The sequence below is a fragment of the Dipteris shenzhenensis genome, chromosome 2 (assembly GCF_047967505.1).
Source record: "Dipteris shenzhenensis isolate YYH24624 ecotype China chromosome 2, Dip_SZ_1.0, whole genome shotgun sequence".
Lineage (NCBI taxonomy): Eukaryota > Viridiplantae > Streptophyta > Polypodiopsida > Gleicheniales > Dipteridaceae > Dipteris > Dipteris shenzhenensis.
The window spans coordinates 57,040,147-57,060,866 of NC_141597.1; the positions used below are offsets into that span (position 1 = coordinate 57,040,147).

Consider the following 20,720-nt stretch of genomic DNA (forward strand, 5'->3'; position numbering starts at 1 on the left):
TCAGGAGATGTCCCCTCCGAGCCACGAGCTGAGCTATTGGCACGAACTCCCAATCAGATCCAAACCAGCCTGGTGTCCCATACCACCAAGTGGCGCTGTGAAGCTCTGGATCTGCAACTGGGCCTTGGGCTACGCTAAGATGCAGGCGCGCGTCCGCGACTCAATCCAGGAACAGACCTGGCACCTGGGAACGAAACTTGCTCCCAACTGCACACTGAGAACTGAACCCCCTGGGCCCCTTTTGTAGACTCGGGCCCCGAGCGCCAAAAATAGCGAAGACCTATAAATAGTTCATACCCTTGCTACTCAACCCGAGAATCAAGCCTGCCTAGCTCTAAGCCTCCCCAGGCTACCTGAGCTAGTCCTGTGTACCCAGTACACGTCAGATACCAATCCGTGCACATGACAATTGGTTCCATCTCGAAACCCTCTGGAACAATCTGGTGCCGATCTCGATTCCTCACTTTTCATCCAGTGGCTCTTGCTCTGTCAAGTCCGGTCTCGTACAAGCAAATCACCCTGGTACACAAGTCCATCCAAGGTAGCACATCATAGCATCACCACCTTCAGTCACAGAGCAATCCAAGTACAATAACCCTCTGGAACAATCCAGTGTCGATCTCGTTCTTGGCTTTTCATCCAATGGCTCTTGCTCTGCTAGGCCCGCCCATACAAGCAAATCACCCTGGTACACACGTCCATCCAAGGTAGCACATGATGGACACCACAACCTTCAATCACAGAGCAATCCATGTACCATCATCTTCCAGCTATCCCTCCCAAAATGAATGACCAGCCTAGGGTACTCCACACACCATGCCCTCAGGGTCTGTTTCAACCTGTTCTCCAATTGGCAAGACCTGCAACAATTAACAATCCTCACACCTGTATAGACTTGAGCCTCCCTCCTTTCGCAAGGGTGCAATCCCCCAAACGTCGAAGTAGATTCCCCCGAGGTCTGAATCAAGGTCATCCTTTAACAAGGTCCTTGCCTTCAAGCTCCACTTCCCTTGATCTTCCGATCAGGGCTTTGATATAAATAGAGGGTATCCCGCAGAGGAAGACCGATAGAGCATCACAGGGATTCACATGGAAGTGTTAAACTACAAAATCTAAAATTTCTTTACTTGGATGTACTGAACAAACGTGTGTGTGCGCAAGCCACTAAGTAGACAATGCTTTACAAGAGATATAGAACCAAAGCAAAATATATATCCGTCTACCTCGACACAATACAAAAGAAGTCTAGAGTCCCACCAAATTGTGGTCTTCTATCCTTAGCCCAAAAGATGTTGTCCTACTACCTTCGTGGCACTTCTAGATCCCTCAGCCCGCATGCTCTCCGATGAGATTCTACAAACTTTAGTCACTTGTGCCAACAAACACACCTCCAAGCTATCCTTCCAGACAGCTACCTATGAGGCAGTGAATGCCTAGAAGACTTGACCTCCTTGCTGCCTTGATGTGCAGCAAAGGTGAGTTCCAAGCTTCTCCTGATGCATGTACCTTGATCCCTGTATCTTGCTGTCCTGGACGACAGCCAAGGGTGCAACCCTTCCCAGAGCTCTTTGTTTGCATGTCCTTGCCACCTTCCTCGATCTTGTGGAAGCCCTTCTGGCTCGCTGCGTTATGCTCCAGTTTGCTCCCTGAAAGCTGCCACACTACATGAGTTATAAGCCCTTATGGCTCTCCTTATATAGGCCCCCAAAACAACCGACCCAACAGCCCCTCTATTTGCCTTTGTACTGAGTTTCTATCGGCACTCTAGAGGTGAAGGAAGACTCACCCATGACAAAGGCTAGCAGGCTAATCAAAAAGTAGTCCACATTCTCTTCATTCAAGCTACAACTGCATGTGAAGACTATACGATTTCATTTTAGTCTCTCCCAGACGAGCATCTAAGCAAAAAAAATGCTTAGATAATCTAGCTAATACGGCAACACACCACTTAAGATAGAATGAATTTATCGCAATATCGTAAGGTAACTTATGCTCTAAACTGAATTTATGATTCTTTATTTTGAATGGTCAAGTTTTATATTCAAGTATCATTATTCAACTATTGATTATTCCTTGGTGATTCTTTTCTTGGCAATTCACCTATAAGGTGGATTCTCATGGTATGGGACAAACGAATTGAGGCTAAGAAAGTAATAGATTAGCCATGATTTGACTAATCAACCATGAGAATGGTTGGTTGCATCACTTTTCTAATGATGATCTGAACAATGTGCAGTTGGTTAACCGTCGTTCATGAAACCCATGGGATATCTTTCAGTCGGTTGAAGCAAAGGACATGAACACTGAGTACCATTGACCATGAATTCATGTATCCTCTGCTTGGATTTAACAGGAGGGATCCTAGGAATTCTTGCTACACATGGGATCAAGTAACCCTATCTGGTGATACATCATGGGCAAAGTTTCCCATTATTGAAGCAGGGAAAGAAGCGGACTCCTAGGTAAAGGATCCCTTCTAATGGCTTAGAGGCAACTCTAGTAAAAGTCGACCTTATGGAGGCCAAATCTCTCCTCAAGGAGCAGGAACCTAGTTCGCAATGGCTCCGTGAGAGATATTAGAGTGCGAGGCTAACATTGCAGGATCTGGAGGTGCGGAGGGCCGAGTCCTCGTACCACTCCTCCCGAGCCATATGGGTACAGTAGGGGGACAGGATGACTCAACACTTCTTCCAAGTCACCGGGCCACGCCCTGCACAACTGCAACGTCTGATTAATGGACAGGGATAGATACATACGGACCCTCAAGAGATTTTAGAGATGACCACGGACTTCTACAAAAAGTTGTTTCAAACAAAGGAGGAAACCCCAGCTTCTCTTGTGACCAGAGGGGCCGTGTGGGAGCAGCTTCCAATGGTGGTCCCCCCATGCCTGAGCAGAAGCCTAGACGCCCCCTAACAGAGGAGCAGCTTTGGGAAGCCCTCAAGGCCCTTCCGCTGCAAAAGTGCCCCGAGGAGGACAGTCTGACTCTAACTTTCTTTTGTTTCTTCTAGGAGCATATCCACACCCCGCTCCGATGAGCTTACCAGGAGATTTTTGACACAAGCTCTCTCCCGCAGTCCATGTTACTCCCAAAAGGGGGGAGCAGGCGGACATTCACCAATGGAGGCCGATTATCCTTCTAGACACCGCTTACAAGATCTTAGCCAAGGTCTTGAGTCTGAGATTAAGGTCCCATCTTCTAGTTATCATCCACGACACACATACTAGTTTTGTTTAGTAGCACAATATCCTGGACAACATTTTTACTTTCTAGGAGGCAATGGATTGGGCCTGAGAGGAGGATCAGCCTCTCACTATCCTTCTCTTGGATTTTGAGAAGGCATATGACAAGGTGGAGTGGCCATTTCTAGAGGGAACGATGAGGACGCTGAGCTTTTTAGAGAGATGGATCTGAGGGGTTACAGCCCTCTATGAAGGGAGTTCCAATCAATTGACAATCCGAGGCCACACAGGAGAGGCAATTCCTTTATCCCGCTCGGTTCGACAAGACTGCCCTCTCGCCCCTTTCCTTTTCCTGTTTGTGGCGGAAGCCATGGGTTATTTTCTACGCTCTCAAGCTGCTGGTCTTTCAGGCATGTGACTCCCGATTCGACAGGAGGACGAGCTACTAAACGCGAGTTTGTAGATGACACAACTCTGTTTGTGGAGGAATTAGTTGAGAGCCTCGAGACGGTCGGGGGGGGCTCTGGCCATTTACTATGAGCCTTAGGAGCACGGACCAACTAGACCAAATCCGTAGGTTTCTTCACAAGCATGGAGGAGGTCCAAGCGATCCGGGACTAGGGGGCAGCCCTCTCTTGGCGGGTTCAGATGGCAAGCAAAGCACCAGGGCTAGAGTGGCCTGGCAGACAGTGATCCTTCCACAGTCACGGGGCGGGTTGGGTATCATAAAACCAAAGATGCATAGCCAAGCCCTCGAAGCTCCTCCTACAGAGGGGACTTCTCAAGAACACCCCTCGGACAGGTGGGCAATGGAAGCAGTCTTCTTACAGGTGGATTTTCTTGGAGGCACTGCTCGTAGGGAGAGGATCCTCATTCATGAAAAGCCTAATTAGAGTGTGGCGCACGATCTCAGGGGGACTCATCCGGGCCAGCCCTTCATGCAAGGAAGAGTTCGAGAGACGGCCAATTCTTTGGCACGGGACTCATCTAGGCCAACCCTTCATGCAAGGAAGAGTTCAAGAGAGAGCCAATTCTTTGGCACCTTGAGGTCAAGGATGCACACGGATGGATGTTAGGACACAGGACACACATTGGCTGGGCAAGTGGGACATTGGGCCAACGAGATCCTTTGGGTCTTGGAGGCAGCTCCCTGGGGATACAGATGCCAAAGCGAGGGTACTTTCCCATATGCGAGGAGCATGCATACGGATGGCAAAGATTGATTCAAAGATTCAAAGATCCCTGAGTCGTGGTGGGAGGGGTTGCACAGCCCTTGAACCCCCCACTGCTAGGACGGCCGGTTCTCGCAGACGGGGGTGCCTCTCAAGGTCCATTTCTTTTGAGAGCATCTAAGATTCATTCGACACAGGTTTTACAAGGTGGGACTAGGTGGGCTCCCACAGAGCGAGCTAGAGAGGGAGTCGGAGGGCTGGACAGCCTTGGAGAATCTAGATTGGCAAAGGATCACGGTTATTGGTCGTCTCGGCTGAGTGTGGCATATTGACCCAACCAAGGTCCTATCCATCCCAGAGGTAGCGGTTTGGCGTCTCTAGTTGTGGGAGGGCAGGCCTCTTAGAGATATACAGTGGGACCCATGGGAGTGGTTCTGGCAAGTGCAGCAAGGTCACTCAGATAGGATAGAGAAGGTGCCTTTCTTTTCGTACACGACACGCATCGGTAGACGCATTCAGTTGGAAGCAGTAGCCCTCGAGGGAGAGACACTTGCTAGAGCAAGAGGTTCCCAAGGAGGTGGTAACCCGCTGCTGGCCAAGACTTTGGTCCAGCCTAAGACTGTTAAGCCAGGCAATCTCCAACTCTAGAGGACAGGATAATCAAAGGCCAAACTGGCACAAAGGTCAGATAAAATACAGGTCCAAGGCCATAGGTGAATCTCTGTCAAAACGAAATTCAAAGCCAAAATACTCTATTAAAACCTCGTCAAAACAGGCACCAGAAGAGCCCAAAACCGGAGGCCAAAACTGGCCAAATTCTGGCCGACCAGACTGACCGGGTCGGCCAAAATCTGGCCGACCAGACTGGCCAGGTCGGCCAGTGGGCCGACCAGCTGGTTGACCGACTGGTCCTTCCCTACTTCAAGGGGGGGGGCCTAGGTGCTCACTCACCACTTCTGCTCCTGAGGTCCCTACACACCCCGAGCTCCTGCCTCCTTCCTACCTCCTGGCCGCCTCCTCTCTGCCTCTCCTTCCTGCCTCCTGGCTGCCTTCTCTCTGCCTCTCCTTCCTGCCTCCTGGCTGCTCCATCTTCTCCTCCAGATCTGCCCCAACTTCTGCTCTAGATCTGCCCCAACTTCTGCTCCTACTTCTGCTCCAGATCTGCCCCAACTTCTGCTCCAAATCAGCCACAACTTCTTCTCCATCTACTGTTCTTTTTTGCTCCAGATCTGCAGCAAACCTTGCAACAGTTTGCTGTCCCAGATCTGGTGCAGTTCCAACTTGTGAAGCTAGTGCAGAAGTCCACTACAGTTGGCTGCCCTGGAGGACTGATGTTTGCTCCCTCCAAAGCTTCTCTCTGATACCTTCTCTTGTATTGAGTTCCTTTGGTGATATATATTTCTTCTTCAGTTATCATTAGTCTTCAGTGTTGTTTTATTTGTCTCCAAGAACTCTATTTATATGGTATCAGAGCAAGGTGTGCCTATCGACACCTGAGCCTTGACCTGGAAAGCTTGGAAGATAGATCATCAACTGAAGATGTCTTCTCCTTCTTCCCCGAAGCGATCTCAGCCTGAATCGACCTCTATTCAACCACCACCCTCGTCATATGTCGAGAGAGAGTCTGCAAGGATCGGAGGTGATGAACACCTCTCCAAACTCTTTAAAGAATTTGCTGAATTTCAGAAATGGAAGGAACTTGAAGCAAAAAGCACACCTCGTGCTTCTTCTTCTCCACGTTTTTCTCCGATACGTCAACAAGGACCTCTATTCAACTCAGAAGAAGCAGAGCAAGTTCGGTGCCGACGAAGAACAAGTATACCCTGACGAAAGAGGATAGGCCGGCATGAGAACAATGGGTTATTCGACAATGCCTATCCCACAAGAATCAGTGCAAGGTATGTTGCCCTATTCCCTTGGTGCAACTCCATCTGTTATGCAAGGCATAGGAACGAGTAATCACGAGGACACAGATCCATACATGCATGTGAACACTCGTAGACGAGAAAGGAGAAATGCGTCAGACAATGAGTTTGCTTTCGGTTCTCATTCTTCCTTCCCTCCCATCCCTCTCATATCTTCCCCTGCCATCTTTCCTACACTGGCTTCTCATCCTCCATCTTCTCCCATGCCACTGGGCTCCTATAGTTTATTTCCCTCTATCTCTCCACTTTTTCCCCTCTCATGTCGTATCCCGCCTCTCATGTTTATCCGAATCCTTTTGTTCCTCCGGTGGTGCCGCCTCTCTCCTATTTCTTAGGCATGGAAGTTGTTCAGCATTCTGGTGGTATCTTTGTTTCTCAACAGGAATATGCTCTTCAACTCCTTGATCAGATCATTCCCCACGAGCCTAAGCTAGCTACCACTCCCTTGGATCCCACAGTCAAGCTCTCAAAAGACTTGAAGTCTCCTCCCTTTGATGAACATCTCTATCGTCAAGTTGTTGGCAAGCTGCTCTGGCTCATTCAAACTCGTCCGGATCTTTCTTACTCAGTTTCCATTCTCAGTCAGTACTTTAATGAACCCAAGCACACTCATTGGCATGCATGTATTCGTATCTTGCAGTTCATACATGGTACTTACTCTTATGGTTTACATTTCAGACCAGGACTAACACTACAGGGATACACTGATCCCGACTGGGCTGGCGACCCGGATAATCGCCGTTCTCATGGCGGCTACATTTTCTCATTTGGCTCGGCACCTGTTTCTTGGTCCAGCCGTAAACAAGAAACTGTTGCTGGATCTTCTACTGAGGCTGAATACTAGGCCTTGTATGATTGTACCACAGAGGCCATATATCTCCGACAGTTCTTGGCAGAGCTACACTTTCCTTGTACTGAACCAACGATCCTCTACGTCGACAACAAAAGTGCCATCGCTCTCGCCGGCAATCCCATTTTTTCAAACCGCACCAAACATAGTGGCGTACACTTTCATTTTACTCGCAAGCAAGTGGAATTGGGTATTATTCGATTGGTATATGTTCCAGCTGCCGATAATCATGCTGACATTCTTACCAAGCCGGTTAACCGACCTACTCTTGAGCATCTCAGCCCATGGCTTGGGATTGGTGTACCGCCTCCTTCTCCTTAGTAGTATTTGTGTACTTGTGCTTAAGGAAGTGAACAAATCCCCTGCGAGGGCACTCCTTAAAGTACCTCTTTTTTTGTACTTTCTGATTGTACCATCACTACTGGGCATTTAGTGAAGATGAAAACCTACTTTGTAGGCATCTCCATCTAAATGAAAACCCTCTTGTAGTTTTTTTTTTTTTTAAATTTAAAGGCTGATGAAGAAGATAGATCACCCCTGGAACTATTTCACCCCTGGAACAACTCGTTGCTTCTCCCTTCTACATTGGACATTGAGAGGGGGTGTTAAGCCAGGCAATCTCCAACTCTAGAGGACAGGATAATCAAAGGCCAAACTGGCACAAACGTCAGATAAAATACAGGTAAAAGGCCACAGGTGAATCTCTGTCAGGACGAAATTCAAAGCCAAAATACTCTGTTAAAACCTCGTCAAAACAGGCACCAAAAGAGCCCAGAATCGGAGGCCAAAACTGGCCAAATTCTGGCCAACCAAAAACTGGCCGACCAGACTGACCAGGTCGGCCAAAATCTGGCCGACCAGACTGGCCAGGTCGGCCAAAATCTGACCGACCAGCTGGTTGGCCGACCAGCTGGTTGACCGACTGGCCCTTCCCTACTTAAAGGGGGGGGGGCCTAGGTGCTCACTCACCACTTCAGCTCCTGAGGTCCCTGCACACCCTGAGCCCCTGCCTCCTTCCTGCCTCCTGGCTGCCTCCTCTCTACCTCTCCTTCCTGCCTCCTGGCTGCCTTCTCTCTGCCTCTCCTTCCTACCTCCTGGCTGCTCCATCTTCTCCTCCAGATCTGCCCCAACTTCTGCTCCTACTTCTGCTCCAGATCTGCCCCAACTTCTGCTCCAAATCAGCCACAACTTCTTCTCCATCTACTGTTCTTTTTTGCTCCAGATCTGCAGCAAACCTTGCAACAGTTTGCTGTCCCAGATCTGGTGCAGTTCCAACTTGTGGAGCTAGTGCAGAAGTCCACTACAGTTGGCTGCCCTGGAGGACTGATGTTTGCTCCCTCCAAAGCTTCTCTCTGATACCTTCTCTTGTATTGAGTTCCTTTGGTGATATATATTTCTTCTTCAGCTATCATTTGTCTTTAGTGTTGTTTTATTTGTCTCCAAGAACTTTCTTTATAGAGACCACAGAAGATATCGTACTTCTTCTGGATGGTGGCTCATGGGGGTCTGCCTATCAGTCGCTGGCTGGAGCAACTGCAGGTGGATGGCAGATGTACTCGTTGTATGGAGGGAATGTTGGAGACAATCCCACACTGCTTGTGGAGCTATTTGACGGCAAAGAGCATCTGGTCAACGGCTTTCCGACAGGACGCAGAGGATGGGTAGTGGGGGATGGTGGCGTGGCTCACAGAGGATCACCATGCTTTCTCTATTGATCCAGTCTCACCGGCATACAGGATACATTTCTTGAGGCCATGCCACCGTCCCGCACTCGTCCGCAACCTTTGCCAGAGGACAGCCTCTGGGAGACTGTGTCCAGTATCACTGCCTGGAATATATGGGTCGCCCGTTGCAGTCAGTCAGCTAAGAAATTTATATTTGTGCTGTAAATATCTACCAAGTGCACTAATTCTTCTCTAGTACCTGCCAGTATTCAAGTGGATTCTGAGGGATGACATACATATACTACCCAACACACAATATACACGATCCAATTCTGAGAGAGGAGTTATTGAATGATTACAGCACTGAACTTGATTCTGGGAAGTATCTGAATTTGAACATTCAACTGGATGTCAAATGTAACTTACTCAACCATCGAACGAGAATTGACTAAGTCAGCTAGAATCAATTTCTAGTGCATTCAAAAGATTCTACAGGAGATACTTCACAGATACTACCATTTAGAATTGGACGTTGGACTGAGAAGTATAGCTGAGAATCATTGATTCGCCTTATCCTCCTTAATTTATGCATGCATAAATCTATTTTAAGGGTGGAAAAATGTTACATTTATGACTGGACTAACGAGGGCCTAGGCTTAACCAAAGCCAAGGCCAGACTAACCTGTGATCTCCGATTAGATCTAAGGTTAAGGCATGGTCTAACCCGAGGTTAGGAATACAAAGCTGGCATGGATGAGGTTAGATCCCGTAGATTGAGCTGGCCTGCTAAAGGCGTGGCATGGCTGAGCTAAACTTGGTAAAGTGTGGCCCCAAATAAAGTCAATTCACTTTAGGGCATTGCATGCTAAAGATAGCCGGGACCTAGGCCAGGGGCTCATTATCAGGGGCCTAGGTCAGGGGCTCATTATCATGGGTCCGAGGAGTGTGGCCCTTAGGATGTAGACCTGCTGGCCTAGGAGTAGCAGCTAGAGGAAAGGGCATGTGGTATGGATGCCTGTCTGGACTTCGAGGCTGGCTGGCTCTCTGCGGTGTTCTAGACCTAAAGCTCGGGGGTGGCTCGACGTACTGAGCCTACAGCTGGGAGGTGAGCTGCTAGCTCCAACCCTTCTGGGTTGTGTGCGGGTGCGTCCCATGTTTGTATGGGCTATGGCTTGAAGTCGTATCATACCAGGGTCTGATGTTTACTATACTTGGTCTGGGGATGTTTCACCGTAACTTTCAGGATGAAGTTGTTGATACATTGAAGTAATAATTTCAGTCTCTTACACGAATATAGGCCTGAAATCCAGAAAGGTGAAATTGATATCAGAATCAGGAATTTCTGATTCCAATTTTATCTCGTAAGAATGGCAAGCATCATGTCATCCGCATATATGATGGCTTTGCACAAAAGTGATTTCACACTGCCACTCATATTCTACAGCATCATGCACCATCTTACCAGCATTAAATAGTATCAAAAAATGAACAAAAATCATTGTGCGTTGACTCAAAGACATTGTCATCGCTTGCTGGTAGCCACCCAAGCTTCCCTTCAGTGCCTTTTCAATTAAAACAACTCCTTATCACTAGGAGCAAGGGAGTATTAGTATACAGCAGACATCTGTGTGTGGAAGAGAGATGCAGGAATGCGACTAGAGACAGAACCTGTGATTAGAGAGAGAATGTACTGCACAATAAACTGCAAAGGACTGCAAGAAACAACTCTGCTCTTTACTGCTGAGAAAACCACAACTGGAAGATACAATCCCAAGGCTGAACTGCACTCTGGAAGACTTGGACCAGAGGTAGAAAACTGCGCCTCTGATTCATTCAATAGAAGGGCAAATATGGCCTATTTATAGGAGGGGGGAGGCTGCTGACTGGCCAAGGGTTGGCTGGTCAGCTAACCTGACCCTTTACTTGGGTGGTTGGCTGTCCTGACTGGCCCCAACCAGCTGGCAATAGCAAGCCCTAAACAGCCCTATGCCAGGCCCTAACCAGCCCCTCACAAGGCCTTGTTTGCAGCCCTTAACCCAGCCTACATATCCTGGCTAAATGCCCTGGCACAACCCCCCAACTACTGTCACATTTTCTAGGGAAAATCTACAACTATCCTTGCGTGAGCACACCCACAAATCAGCCCTCACTCCCTATAGTACGGACAGGAGATGCCCAGAATTCTAACAATTATCACATGATCATATAGCTTGATGACAATATCCTATCAATCAGCATGCTTGTATCATCCAATTCACCTCTTTGAAGGCATGATCATGAATTCATTTCAGAACTGCAGAGGAAAGCCATCACATAAATAATACAGCAAAGACAAACAAGCAAATGTAGAATGTGGAAGAAGTAAACTGACTGCAACAGCAGGAGCTCTGCCAAGTCCAGCTGTGCAATGAATGTATGTTATCCCCTTGTTCTTCTCGATTGCTTTATAGAGTTTAGCAATGACCACCGGAAGCCGCACCCGTAGGTCAAAAGGGTCAAAATCTCTGCAACAAAATATTTGAGATAACATAAAATGACAATCCACAGCAGTTTCTTCCTTGACCAAAACTGCCTGAAGAATGGCATATCAATCTATCCAGTTTGGCCTTTATAGGCTTGTAGCAACAGACGCTTCAACCATGTGACATTTCATGAAATATCCACACAAACAGTAGCTAGCTCAGAGGACAGATATGAGATACTTAAAATTTCTATAAATAAACTGTAGTGCTTCACAAAATACGTTCTGACTTGGCCAATGCATTAGTACAGGACTGTACAAGCTACTCCATAATTGCACAGGACAAGTTCATACGAAAAACTGTACAGACTTAAGGGTTAAATTAGCTCTAACTTGTCACAATCTTAGAAAGGAATTACTAAGAGTAAAGCAATCCTAAGGATTGTTGAACAATGATAGCTACACCGTATCTGGGCACGAATGTGTTCAATTCCTCCAAGCTCTTTTGCCCGCTCCTGGATTGCACAGATATCCACCCCAAAATATCTAAAAAATGATAAATTGTAATCAAAGAGAAACAAGCATTGAAAAAACAGTTCTTGCTCTAAGCTGACCCACAAGTACGTCACAAAAGGATACTCAAGATCAGGGTCTTGCTGTAGACAGAAAACTGTTCTTACTCCAATACTCTTTAAACGGTCAACATCTGGAGGAGCCTGAAGTTTCAAGATTAAAGGGGGTTACAACCATCAATCATGTCCATAATTTCAAGCAAGCACACGTAAAAGTGTTACATTTCAATCAAACTCCATCTTACTGATTATCACAATTCAAACAGCTGCACATATCAGTTTCAAGATTACAAGTGACTACTCAATACTCTTTGAGCGGTCAAAATCTACTCCATCTACTCAATACTCTTTAAAGGGTCAACATCTGAAGGAGCCTAAAGTTTCAAGAGTACAAGTGTTACTCAATCAAACTCCATCTGACCACACTGATTATCATAATTGAATCAGCTGCATCTATAATAAAGAATTTAAAGCATATCTGAGCGAGCAGTCCAAATATCAAATTTGACTTCGTTCAGAAAAAACGTACTTGGAGACAAGACCCCACAATGAGGTCAGGTAGAACAAAGTTATAATTCATTCCAAGCTCATGCCTGTAGGTCAGAACTGCAATAACATCATAAATACCTTACATTAATTATACAAAACCCATCATTCCCACACTGGCTAATAAGCACAAGTGGCATATTTAAGTCAGCTTTACTGCTTTTGTAGCACATTATCTTTCTTCGAGCTTTGTTATCAGTCTCTAAAATACTAGAAGGCATCACCTACGTAAAAATGATCTGAGTCATACAAATGATTCGAGCCTTCTTAGGTGATGTCACGCTAGAGAGCAGATTGCCTCTTTCACAAGAGAAAAAACTGACACAGATTTTACCTTGGCCAGGGAGGTAATGCAATCAACGTCTTGCTCCACAGCCCCTTCCTTATATTTTGCAATACATACATCCAAGAATTTACTTGCATACAGGAAAAGATGAAAACAAACCTGCACCCATAGCATTTGTCATGTTTGAGCTGTAAGTGTCAGACTTCTTTTCACTTAACTCCAAATCACCATGTTCTGCCTGTGATAAACAGAGTAAAAATCCAACCACTGAATTATATCATTACAGACAGACTATATTTCAGAAAATCCTGCTCTAGTTCCAAACAAATCTTGTGGAAATCATTAAAATTGCCATTTGCAGCTGTTTTCAATCAATCGCTTCCCAATCAAAGGTTTCCCTTCTGAAGTTAACAATGAATTAAATCTTACTGCCATCTCCATTTCAGTTGCTGTCTGCCTTTTGTCCAACCCTTCAATATTTTGGCTTGCAAACATGATCACCTGGAAGCACAAATATGAGGAATACAATTCCATATGCATGCTTTCCTCTTGAATTCAATTATTCAGTAAGACCACAACAGAGAAAGAATATGTACCTTTATAAAACTAGAATACAAATTAATATCTCTGAATATCTGAAAACACAAACCAAAGAACAATGAGAAAGATGAGGGGGAAGGAGAGGGAAAGGAGAAAGGGAAGATGGAAGGAGAAATAAAATAAATTCCAAAGTGGAGCCTCGGTTAAGAAACCTACGTTATGTTCTCACAGTACCCAAGCATAAGCAGCAATCTGAGCTTCAAAATATTCCGGAATCTCTATTCTCAGTTACTCTTTTTTGTAAAAAGGGGTCACAAAGTGAATTTGGGGCTTTTGGTTTTTGAGGGCACAATGTTGAAGAGCTCAAAGAGTTGAACAACTTATTCCAAAACAGGGTAGAAGGCAGAATTTGCAATCTTTGGAACCAAAGCTAGAAGTGCCTGGGGCCCTTAGACAGCACTTAATGCCCCTATGCAACTGAAGGACACATGCAGGACTTTCTTGGGTTATAAAGCATGAGCATAGGTCCATTTCGTGGCCCCGCCCACCCACCTCACAAAAGAAAGAGACAATTGAAAGAAACTGGCACTCACTCTGCATCACCAATCAACGCACTCTCTGAGCTGGTAGGGTCGTCCTTCAGCTGACTTGGGAATCTACTTCCACGACTAGAGGATTGTGCCCTTGCGAGAAGGAGGGTGACTCAGGTTCAGTCAAGTGCGTTCAGAATTCTGGTCTACTGAAATTAAGTTTGGTTGACTTTGCTGTGTGGTATAAACAGCAGAGATGTCGACCTCTACAGCCTCTTCAGCCCCTGCTTTCCCTTCCTCCTCCCCCAGTTTTCTCTCTTTCACTATCCCTAACTTTGGGGAGTCTGGGAAACTGGACGAGACTAATTACCCGATCTGGAAAGTGAAGATCCGGAATCATTTAGTGGCTCGGAAATTGTGGAAGCTGACCACGGGAGTGGAGTCAAAGCCGAAGCCGGAGGACAGGAAAGGGGAGATAGTCATGGCAGTAGACAGAGAGGAGCTTGAAGCTTGGGAAGACAGAGATGCCCATGCCCTGGCTCCTACTTGGGCTCTGATACCATGTTAGAAAATACCCAACAGAGGGTACACGCAGCGGAAAGACTGATAGTAATGCCCAGGAGCTCACAGAGTGTGCGGTATGGGTGTTGCATTCAATAGATGTGCAGACTCATCAATAGACAATGAACCGGCCAGATAGAGAAACCACCAAAATATATATTTCCGTCCAAAACTATGGACACAATACAAGAGAGATAGATCCAAAGTCCCACCAATGGTGTGGTCCTCTAATCTTACCACAAGGTCCTTCTCCTATCAGCTGGCTATCTCTAGACTTGAGCCCGCGTGCTCCACCTCGAGCGTCAGTAGACTTTCCATCCAAAGATCTCAGCACGTTGCTGCCCTAGTAGACAGCCTAGGCTCAGCCCCAAGTGAGCTCAGTCTGCAGCAACTCTGGCCCTGCTTTGCCTCCTGTATGTAGGCCCAAAGATCAGGCTTCTGCTGCTTCTGCTGCTCCTCTATCTGCTGACTTGCTGGAGACTGAAATAGGGAAGAGCCTCTGCATTTATAGGCCCCAAGGCATGGCAAAAAATACCGACCAGTCTGTCCCAATCTGGCCGACTGGACAGACCAGGTTGGCTGGCCCAACCGACCTGGTTGGCTCAGCCCAACCAGCCCTTTAAGGGCTCCAAAACCGGGGCCTTTTGCCCCACACTTCTAGAGCCTTTGGCCCTCCAATCAAGGCAGGGGCCCAGCCTCTATAAGGCATACCTACTGCCCACTGACAGCCCCAATTTGCTGCTCCACCAGGCCTGCTGGTTCTGCCCTCTGCCAGGCTCTTCCCAGCCACGTGTCCTGCGCCGTACTGCCCCGTACCTCCTGCTGTCCTGACCCACCTGTACCGCGCCATCATCAGGGTCTGTTGCAGGCCCTTCACCTGCCCACTACCCTCGCCATATGGCTTGCCATGCTGACGCCATCTGCAGGTCGCAATCCTGTGAGGTGCTGCCCATGTGGCAGCCCCCTCTCTTTCTTCTCTCTTGGGCACATCCTGCCCTAGGTCTCCCTCCCCCACGCACTCCTCATTTAGGGGCTTACAGATGGGGACGTGACCTTTCCAACAGTGGGGGCCTCAATGCCTTCAAGGAGAGATCTACAATTATCGATTTCTGGTTTCAGCATTAAGTTGTTCTTACCTTAATACGTATACGTACATCATGAAACACATCCTTTATGCTTTATATTATTATATAATAACTTCATTCTTAAATAACCAAGACATCATTGCAATCTACTCGAAACCCAGCACATGAAAGACGATATCAGAATCACTACAAATCTTGGACAATTAATTTTGAAAAACAGCTATCCGAAGGTCTCTGGATAGTACCTGCGCGGATCGTTTTCTCCTCGTATTCAGGAATGCCTGAAGTTTAACAAAAGAAACCAACAACAGAATACGTTACAGCATTAGCTCACTGTTCTATGAGCTTGGGACAAGAACGTTCAAGGTTGCTTGCTAGAGTTAAAGCATTTCTAGCATTCAAAGAGTCCAATTTAAGAGCGACTGGAAAGGGCACCCGTTCAACAAAACGCGTTCTTCGCCCTTGTACCAGCACAGGAGAGTCGAACGTGGCAGACCTGCAGACATGAAATCAAAAAAAAATCAATTGGGAAATATTTAATTATTGCCTAGGATGTGATGATTTACGACTGACTGATTCTTAGACCCGGTTTCGCCTTTATTCGCAAATGCCATTGTTGTTTTGACAGAACTTTCGGACACAGATCAGTAGGACTCCGAAAACGGAGGCCGATTGACGCACGACACTGGCGACGAACATCTGTAGCGATCTACTTTCATGTGCAACTCACTAAGATGATTGGACACTCGAACACCGTTTACAGTGTTCATCGAGGTAACCTTTACAAATAGATGCGATACAATCAGGTTAAACCGTGCCTATCTCGCGACGCCTCATCTTGATTGCAAGCATAATCTCTTATTGGGAAATCGATCACAGCATCAAAGTTTTTCTAACGGGCCATCCATAAGCCTGGATGGTGGCGTCAAGGAACGGAAAATGCGCAGTCCGAAAAGGGTATGGAAGGGCAAGCACCTGAGGGAAGACTGTGTGAAAAGGATGCCTGAGGCCATCAGAGAAGCGAAGGATGGACGGAGAGTGTCGATGCGAAGATGGCTGAAAGGGAAGAAGGTGCTAGTGCAAAGGATTGGAAAAGGTAAACATAGCTTTGCTGCGTTAAGTAGAAAGGTATTTCGCCATAGCCAAGCTTGCAAAGAAAATGCTGGGAAGAAGAAAGGTTGCAGGTGGCAAGCTTCAGTTCGTTTTGGTACAAAATGTGAATATTCCTTGTGAATTAGCTTTTAAAAGTGGCAAAAAGTAGCATCCTCCAAGGCTCGAACCACTTCGTCCACCCACTCTTGACACCGGTTTGAGACAACTAGGCATCCTTGGTATTTAAACTTGCTCACCTCTTTTTCAATTTGTATCATAATTCACATCAAAATGTTCCAACATTGTTTTTCCTCCACATCTAATTTCCAATTGTAACATACGTCAAAGGCTGTGGTATGTTTACCTTTTGAAGAATCTATTGGACGATCTTTTGAAGAATCTATTCGTGCAACGTATCGTGTTTGTTTCGGATTTGCAAACTCTAGCAAAAACAAACGACGACAAAAAGGATTAGAGATCTTGCAGGGACTGCTAAAGTAAGATAAACTCATATTAGACGAAAGTGGTCATTAGAATGTGTGCACAAGGATGAGAGACTAGACAAAAAGAGAGGCAATCACCAAAGATTAAATAAGTTCTCACTGCCCTCTCCGAAGGAATTCATAGTTCTGTGACATAGCTACAAATCGAATAATAAAATCAGCGAGTCGTAAAATTGATTTCATCCATGTGGAACCCAACAAGCTTTTTGAACTTTATATACTGCCCTCTACCCTCTTAAGGCATCTTGACCATTCCATCAGAGAGGACGGACCCCAAAACCGCGAGGACGTGCAACTGTCAATGGTGAGAGAGGAGTGATTTTCAAAAGCAAAGGAAAAGCATGTTTATCGCATGCGACAACACCAACTACAATGATATCATTCCAGTACACAGAAGCCACATGCCGACAAAAGGGCCGTGGCTTGGGGAGTGCTAAAAAATCAATGAACCTATTAATAGAGCGATCCAACGATCTAAAACAATCCACGTGGCTTCTTAAGATGCAAGAATTTGAGATGTTGGTCAAGTAAAGAGGTGCCCTCGGCCCCCTTTTGGTTTCGTCCACCACGCATTGCATTCAGACGTCCTACCCATCAACCAATGTCTAGCCAACCACGTTTGCAAGCATGTTGGCAATGGGCATTATGAAATCGCGGTATTGTGCTGTCCACATAGCATCAAGGGGGGGGGGGGCACATGAGGGTGCTAGAGCGAAAGCGATCCCCCCATGTCCATGTTACCTGTTGCTAGACGTTGCCGCTAAGACATTCTCAATGGCAATTTCCCACTGCATGAATTTGCTTGGCCTTGTGACATATTTGACATGTTTGACTCTTCGTCTAAACTCGGACATCACTTAGTCATTTTTACCTTAGCTCAGTAATGGCCTCACACGATAGACCTAAAACCCAACACCTATCAATTGAAATTTACCCAAAGGTAAAAGCCCACTACCAGTTTGAGACAACTAGAATGCTTGGCCAGCTCAAATGTAAACTTGCACATAGCTCATATTGAGTTTATTAGTAGGCATAATTGGTATTTAAACTTGCTCACCTCTTTCCTTTGATTAGAATTTTCAATGTGTATCATAATTGACATGAAAATGTTCAAACATTGTTTTTCCTCAATATCCATTTCCATTGTAACATAGGTAAAAGGTTGTGGTATGTGTACCTTATGAAGAATATATTCATCCAAAGTATCATGTTTGTTTCGGATTTGCAAACTCTAGCAAAAACCAACAAGATGAATTACATTCAAGTGGCCTGCCTTTAAGAAAGTTGAATGTTTGTGTAAATTAGAGAGTGATCAAACCAATAAATGAAGTTAGACCCAAATATATTATGTTGTTTTGGTGTATTAGACCAAATGTGGTCTATTGTTGAGCCGTGTATACATGTTGGTTCTTGGATTAATTGTTGCACTTTATTTTGTGCCATGAATGTTGAGAGTTTTATTGCTTTGTTGTTGGAGGTGTTATAGTTAATGTTAAAGTCTCCGATGATGATTGTTTTTGTGGTTGGTTGTATTGTGCGTAGAAGACTTTCTAGACAAGAAATAAGTGTCAAGCATTTTGTTGAGGGGGAATTGTACACATTGACTATTGCTATTCTATACATACTTTTATTTGTAAGGATTGCTAGCAAGCATTCGCATCCGTCTTTATTGGATATGATTTTGCGCTAGCAAATGAAGTTCCTTACGATAGAATAATGCAACACCTACGCCTTCTTTTGCCTTTCAAATGAATCAATGGTGTTATTGTGCATGGTGATTTCGATTCATCCAATAGTAAGGCCTTTGAATCACAATGTGTTTGCATTTTCCTATTGTTATTTTTTTTTAAGTTTAATTCCATCAAATCAAGGCAAAGTGAACGTTGTTCCAAAAATTCCAGGAATATGTTCGAGGATGTCCACTACTATTGCACGAGATGTTGAAGAGTATTTAAGCACATTATCAACATTCTCTATTGTCAATGTTGCACCTTTCGGGATTCCTGCCAACATATGCCATGTTGTACTACTTGTCTCAATACTTGAGCCAATTTTTTCAAATATGGTTGATATTAATTGATGATATGTTAGGCTAGGATAGAAATTCAATACACAAATTAGAGCATTTGTGTTGGAGGGGTTGCTTAAGATGAAGTCTACATTGTTTGCCAAATATTTTGATGCAAGCAGTTGTTGCAAATCCATTGCTATATCTAACTTCATCTCAACTAACAATGATATTGCTTAAAACACGATGAGTGATTGCATAGTGAAACAATTGGATTTCAATAGTACAACATCTTTGGAATATGGTGCAAACAAAATAGTTACATCATGCATTTGGCTCAAATGCAATGTCAAATCCAAAACTGTTTACTGTGAAACTTCCACTACGCTTGGGACTTCTAAGCTTTCCTCATGCCATCATTAGATCTTGCTCATATAGCTCAACAAATGGATAGCCCAATGAAAGCACAATGTCAACATAAGGGCCACGAAGGTGAACTGGAACTTACTCACCACCTCGATGCACAATGTCTCCAGTCAAGCAAGGAACTTGTGCAATAGCTTGTGGGCTCCTGCAAGTATAGCAATAAGGTCGAAGAGGATCTTGACTAACTCGGCCTCCACCACATGACTCGCAAACATACTCCAGCAACTCGGCATTGATGTTGGTGAAGTGCAAAATCCCAAACACCGGCAATTTCAAAAAAAATTAGTTAGATGCAAACTTGGATTGAACAGTGTTGCAAAGAATTGGGTTGCAGAGGAATCACTTGTGTACCGTAGCCAAGCCTTGCTACTTGAGTCACAAATTCTTGCTTAAGGTCATCTTTGATAGAACCATTAGGCACATCCACCAAGATGGTGGAATCAAAGACACAAATAGTTCCCTTTGCCTTGAGGAAGGAGACATTATTCAACACATACATAACCACACCTTCATCATTGAATTCTCGCACAAGTCGAGTGAGTGTACTTTTCCTTTCCTTCACAAAAGAAAGCTACGACATGAACAAGCAGACAACCAGCTAAATTAATGACACTTCAACTAAAACATAAAATGGAACAACTAGATGTTGCAATTAGCTAAAGAGGTAATCTTCTCCCTTGTCACATTTTACCACTTCAGGATCCTACTCCTTGAAATGGCAAAGTCCCTTTCCCCCTCTGTTGACTTCTCCCTCCCCTCTTCTTTTCTCAACCTCCCAAGTCCATCCCTTGCCCTCAACGTTTTGTTGCTTTCATCTACCGCTAAACGCAATCCTCCTCCACCCAAAAGAAGACATAGTTCCCCCTCAAACTACACCCTTAAATTCCAAAAATTTATCCCTTCTACCCTGCTCAACAACCCTTCTCTCGCCTCTCATGTTAAAGATCCCCAACCGGAGTCTTCCACCACCTTTGCTCCCAAAAGAAAAACACCAAATAATAATGATGCCTCACACTACTCCATTGATTGGGATAAACACTGATCGTCTCCAACTTGTTGGCTTTTGTAGATCGCTCCATCTGACATTCCTGAGGTACCTTCCATAAAATCACTCAACAATAGATTATTTATTTTTCAGTCAATTCCAAAAAAGAAAAGCTCAAATTACTTTCATGTTCTTTATTCAAGCAAGATTTAACTAAAATTCCCCCTAAATCTCTTTTTAGAGATACACTGATTCTACACTTTAACATTGATTTTGACATTGTCCACACTTTCAACTCTTTCTCCCTTCGGTTAGAAGTATACTCCACCCC

General features: G+C 45.3%; 1 protein-coding gene across 3 annotated transcripts in view; it reads right to left on the reverse strand.

The window, feature by feature from the left end:
* SEX4 (dual specificity protein phosphatase (DsPTP1) family protein) overlaps positions 1–16,576 on the reverse strand; it is a 58,622-nt gene extending 42,046 nt beyond the window's left edge. For 2 of the 3 annotated variants that reach the window (XM_087389403.1, XM_087389384.1), the window contains exons 1-10: positions 16,351–16,576; positions 15,811–15,871; positions 15,621–15,656; positions 13,256–13,294; positions 13,089–13,160; positions 12,819–12,897; positions 12,357–12,433; positions 11,895–11,971; positions 11,721–11,801; positions 11,166–11,298 (exon numbers count right to left, since the gene is read on the reverse strand). In XM_087389403.1, coding sequence (XP_087245529.1) covers positions 11,166–11,298; positions 11,721–11,801; positions 11,895–11,971; positions 12,357–12,433; positions 12,819–12,897; positions 13,089–13,160; positions 13,256–13,294; positions 15,621–15,656; positions 15,811–15,871; positions 16,351–16,388 — 693 coding nt within the window. In that variant the 5' untranslated portion in view covers positions 16,389–16,576. The remainder of the gene's footprint in view (positions 1–11,165; positions 11,299–11,720; positions 11,802–11,894; positions 11,972–12,356; positions 12,434–12,818; positions 12,898–13,088; positions 13,161–13,255; positions 13,295–15,620; positions 15,657–15,810; positions 15,872–16,350) is intronic. The other variant, XM_087389394.1, reaches the window with a different exon arrangement.
* Between the last annotated feature and the right edge of the window lie 4,144 nt (positions 16,577–20,720).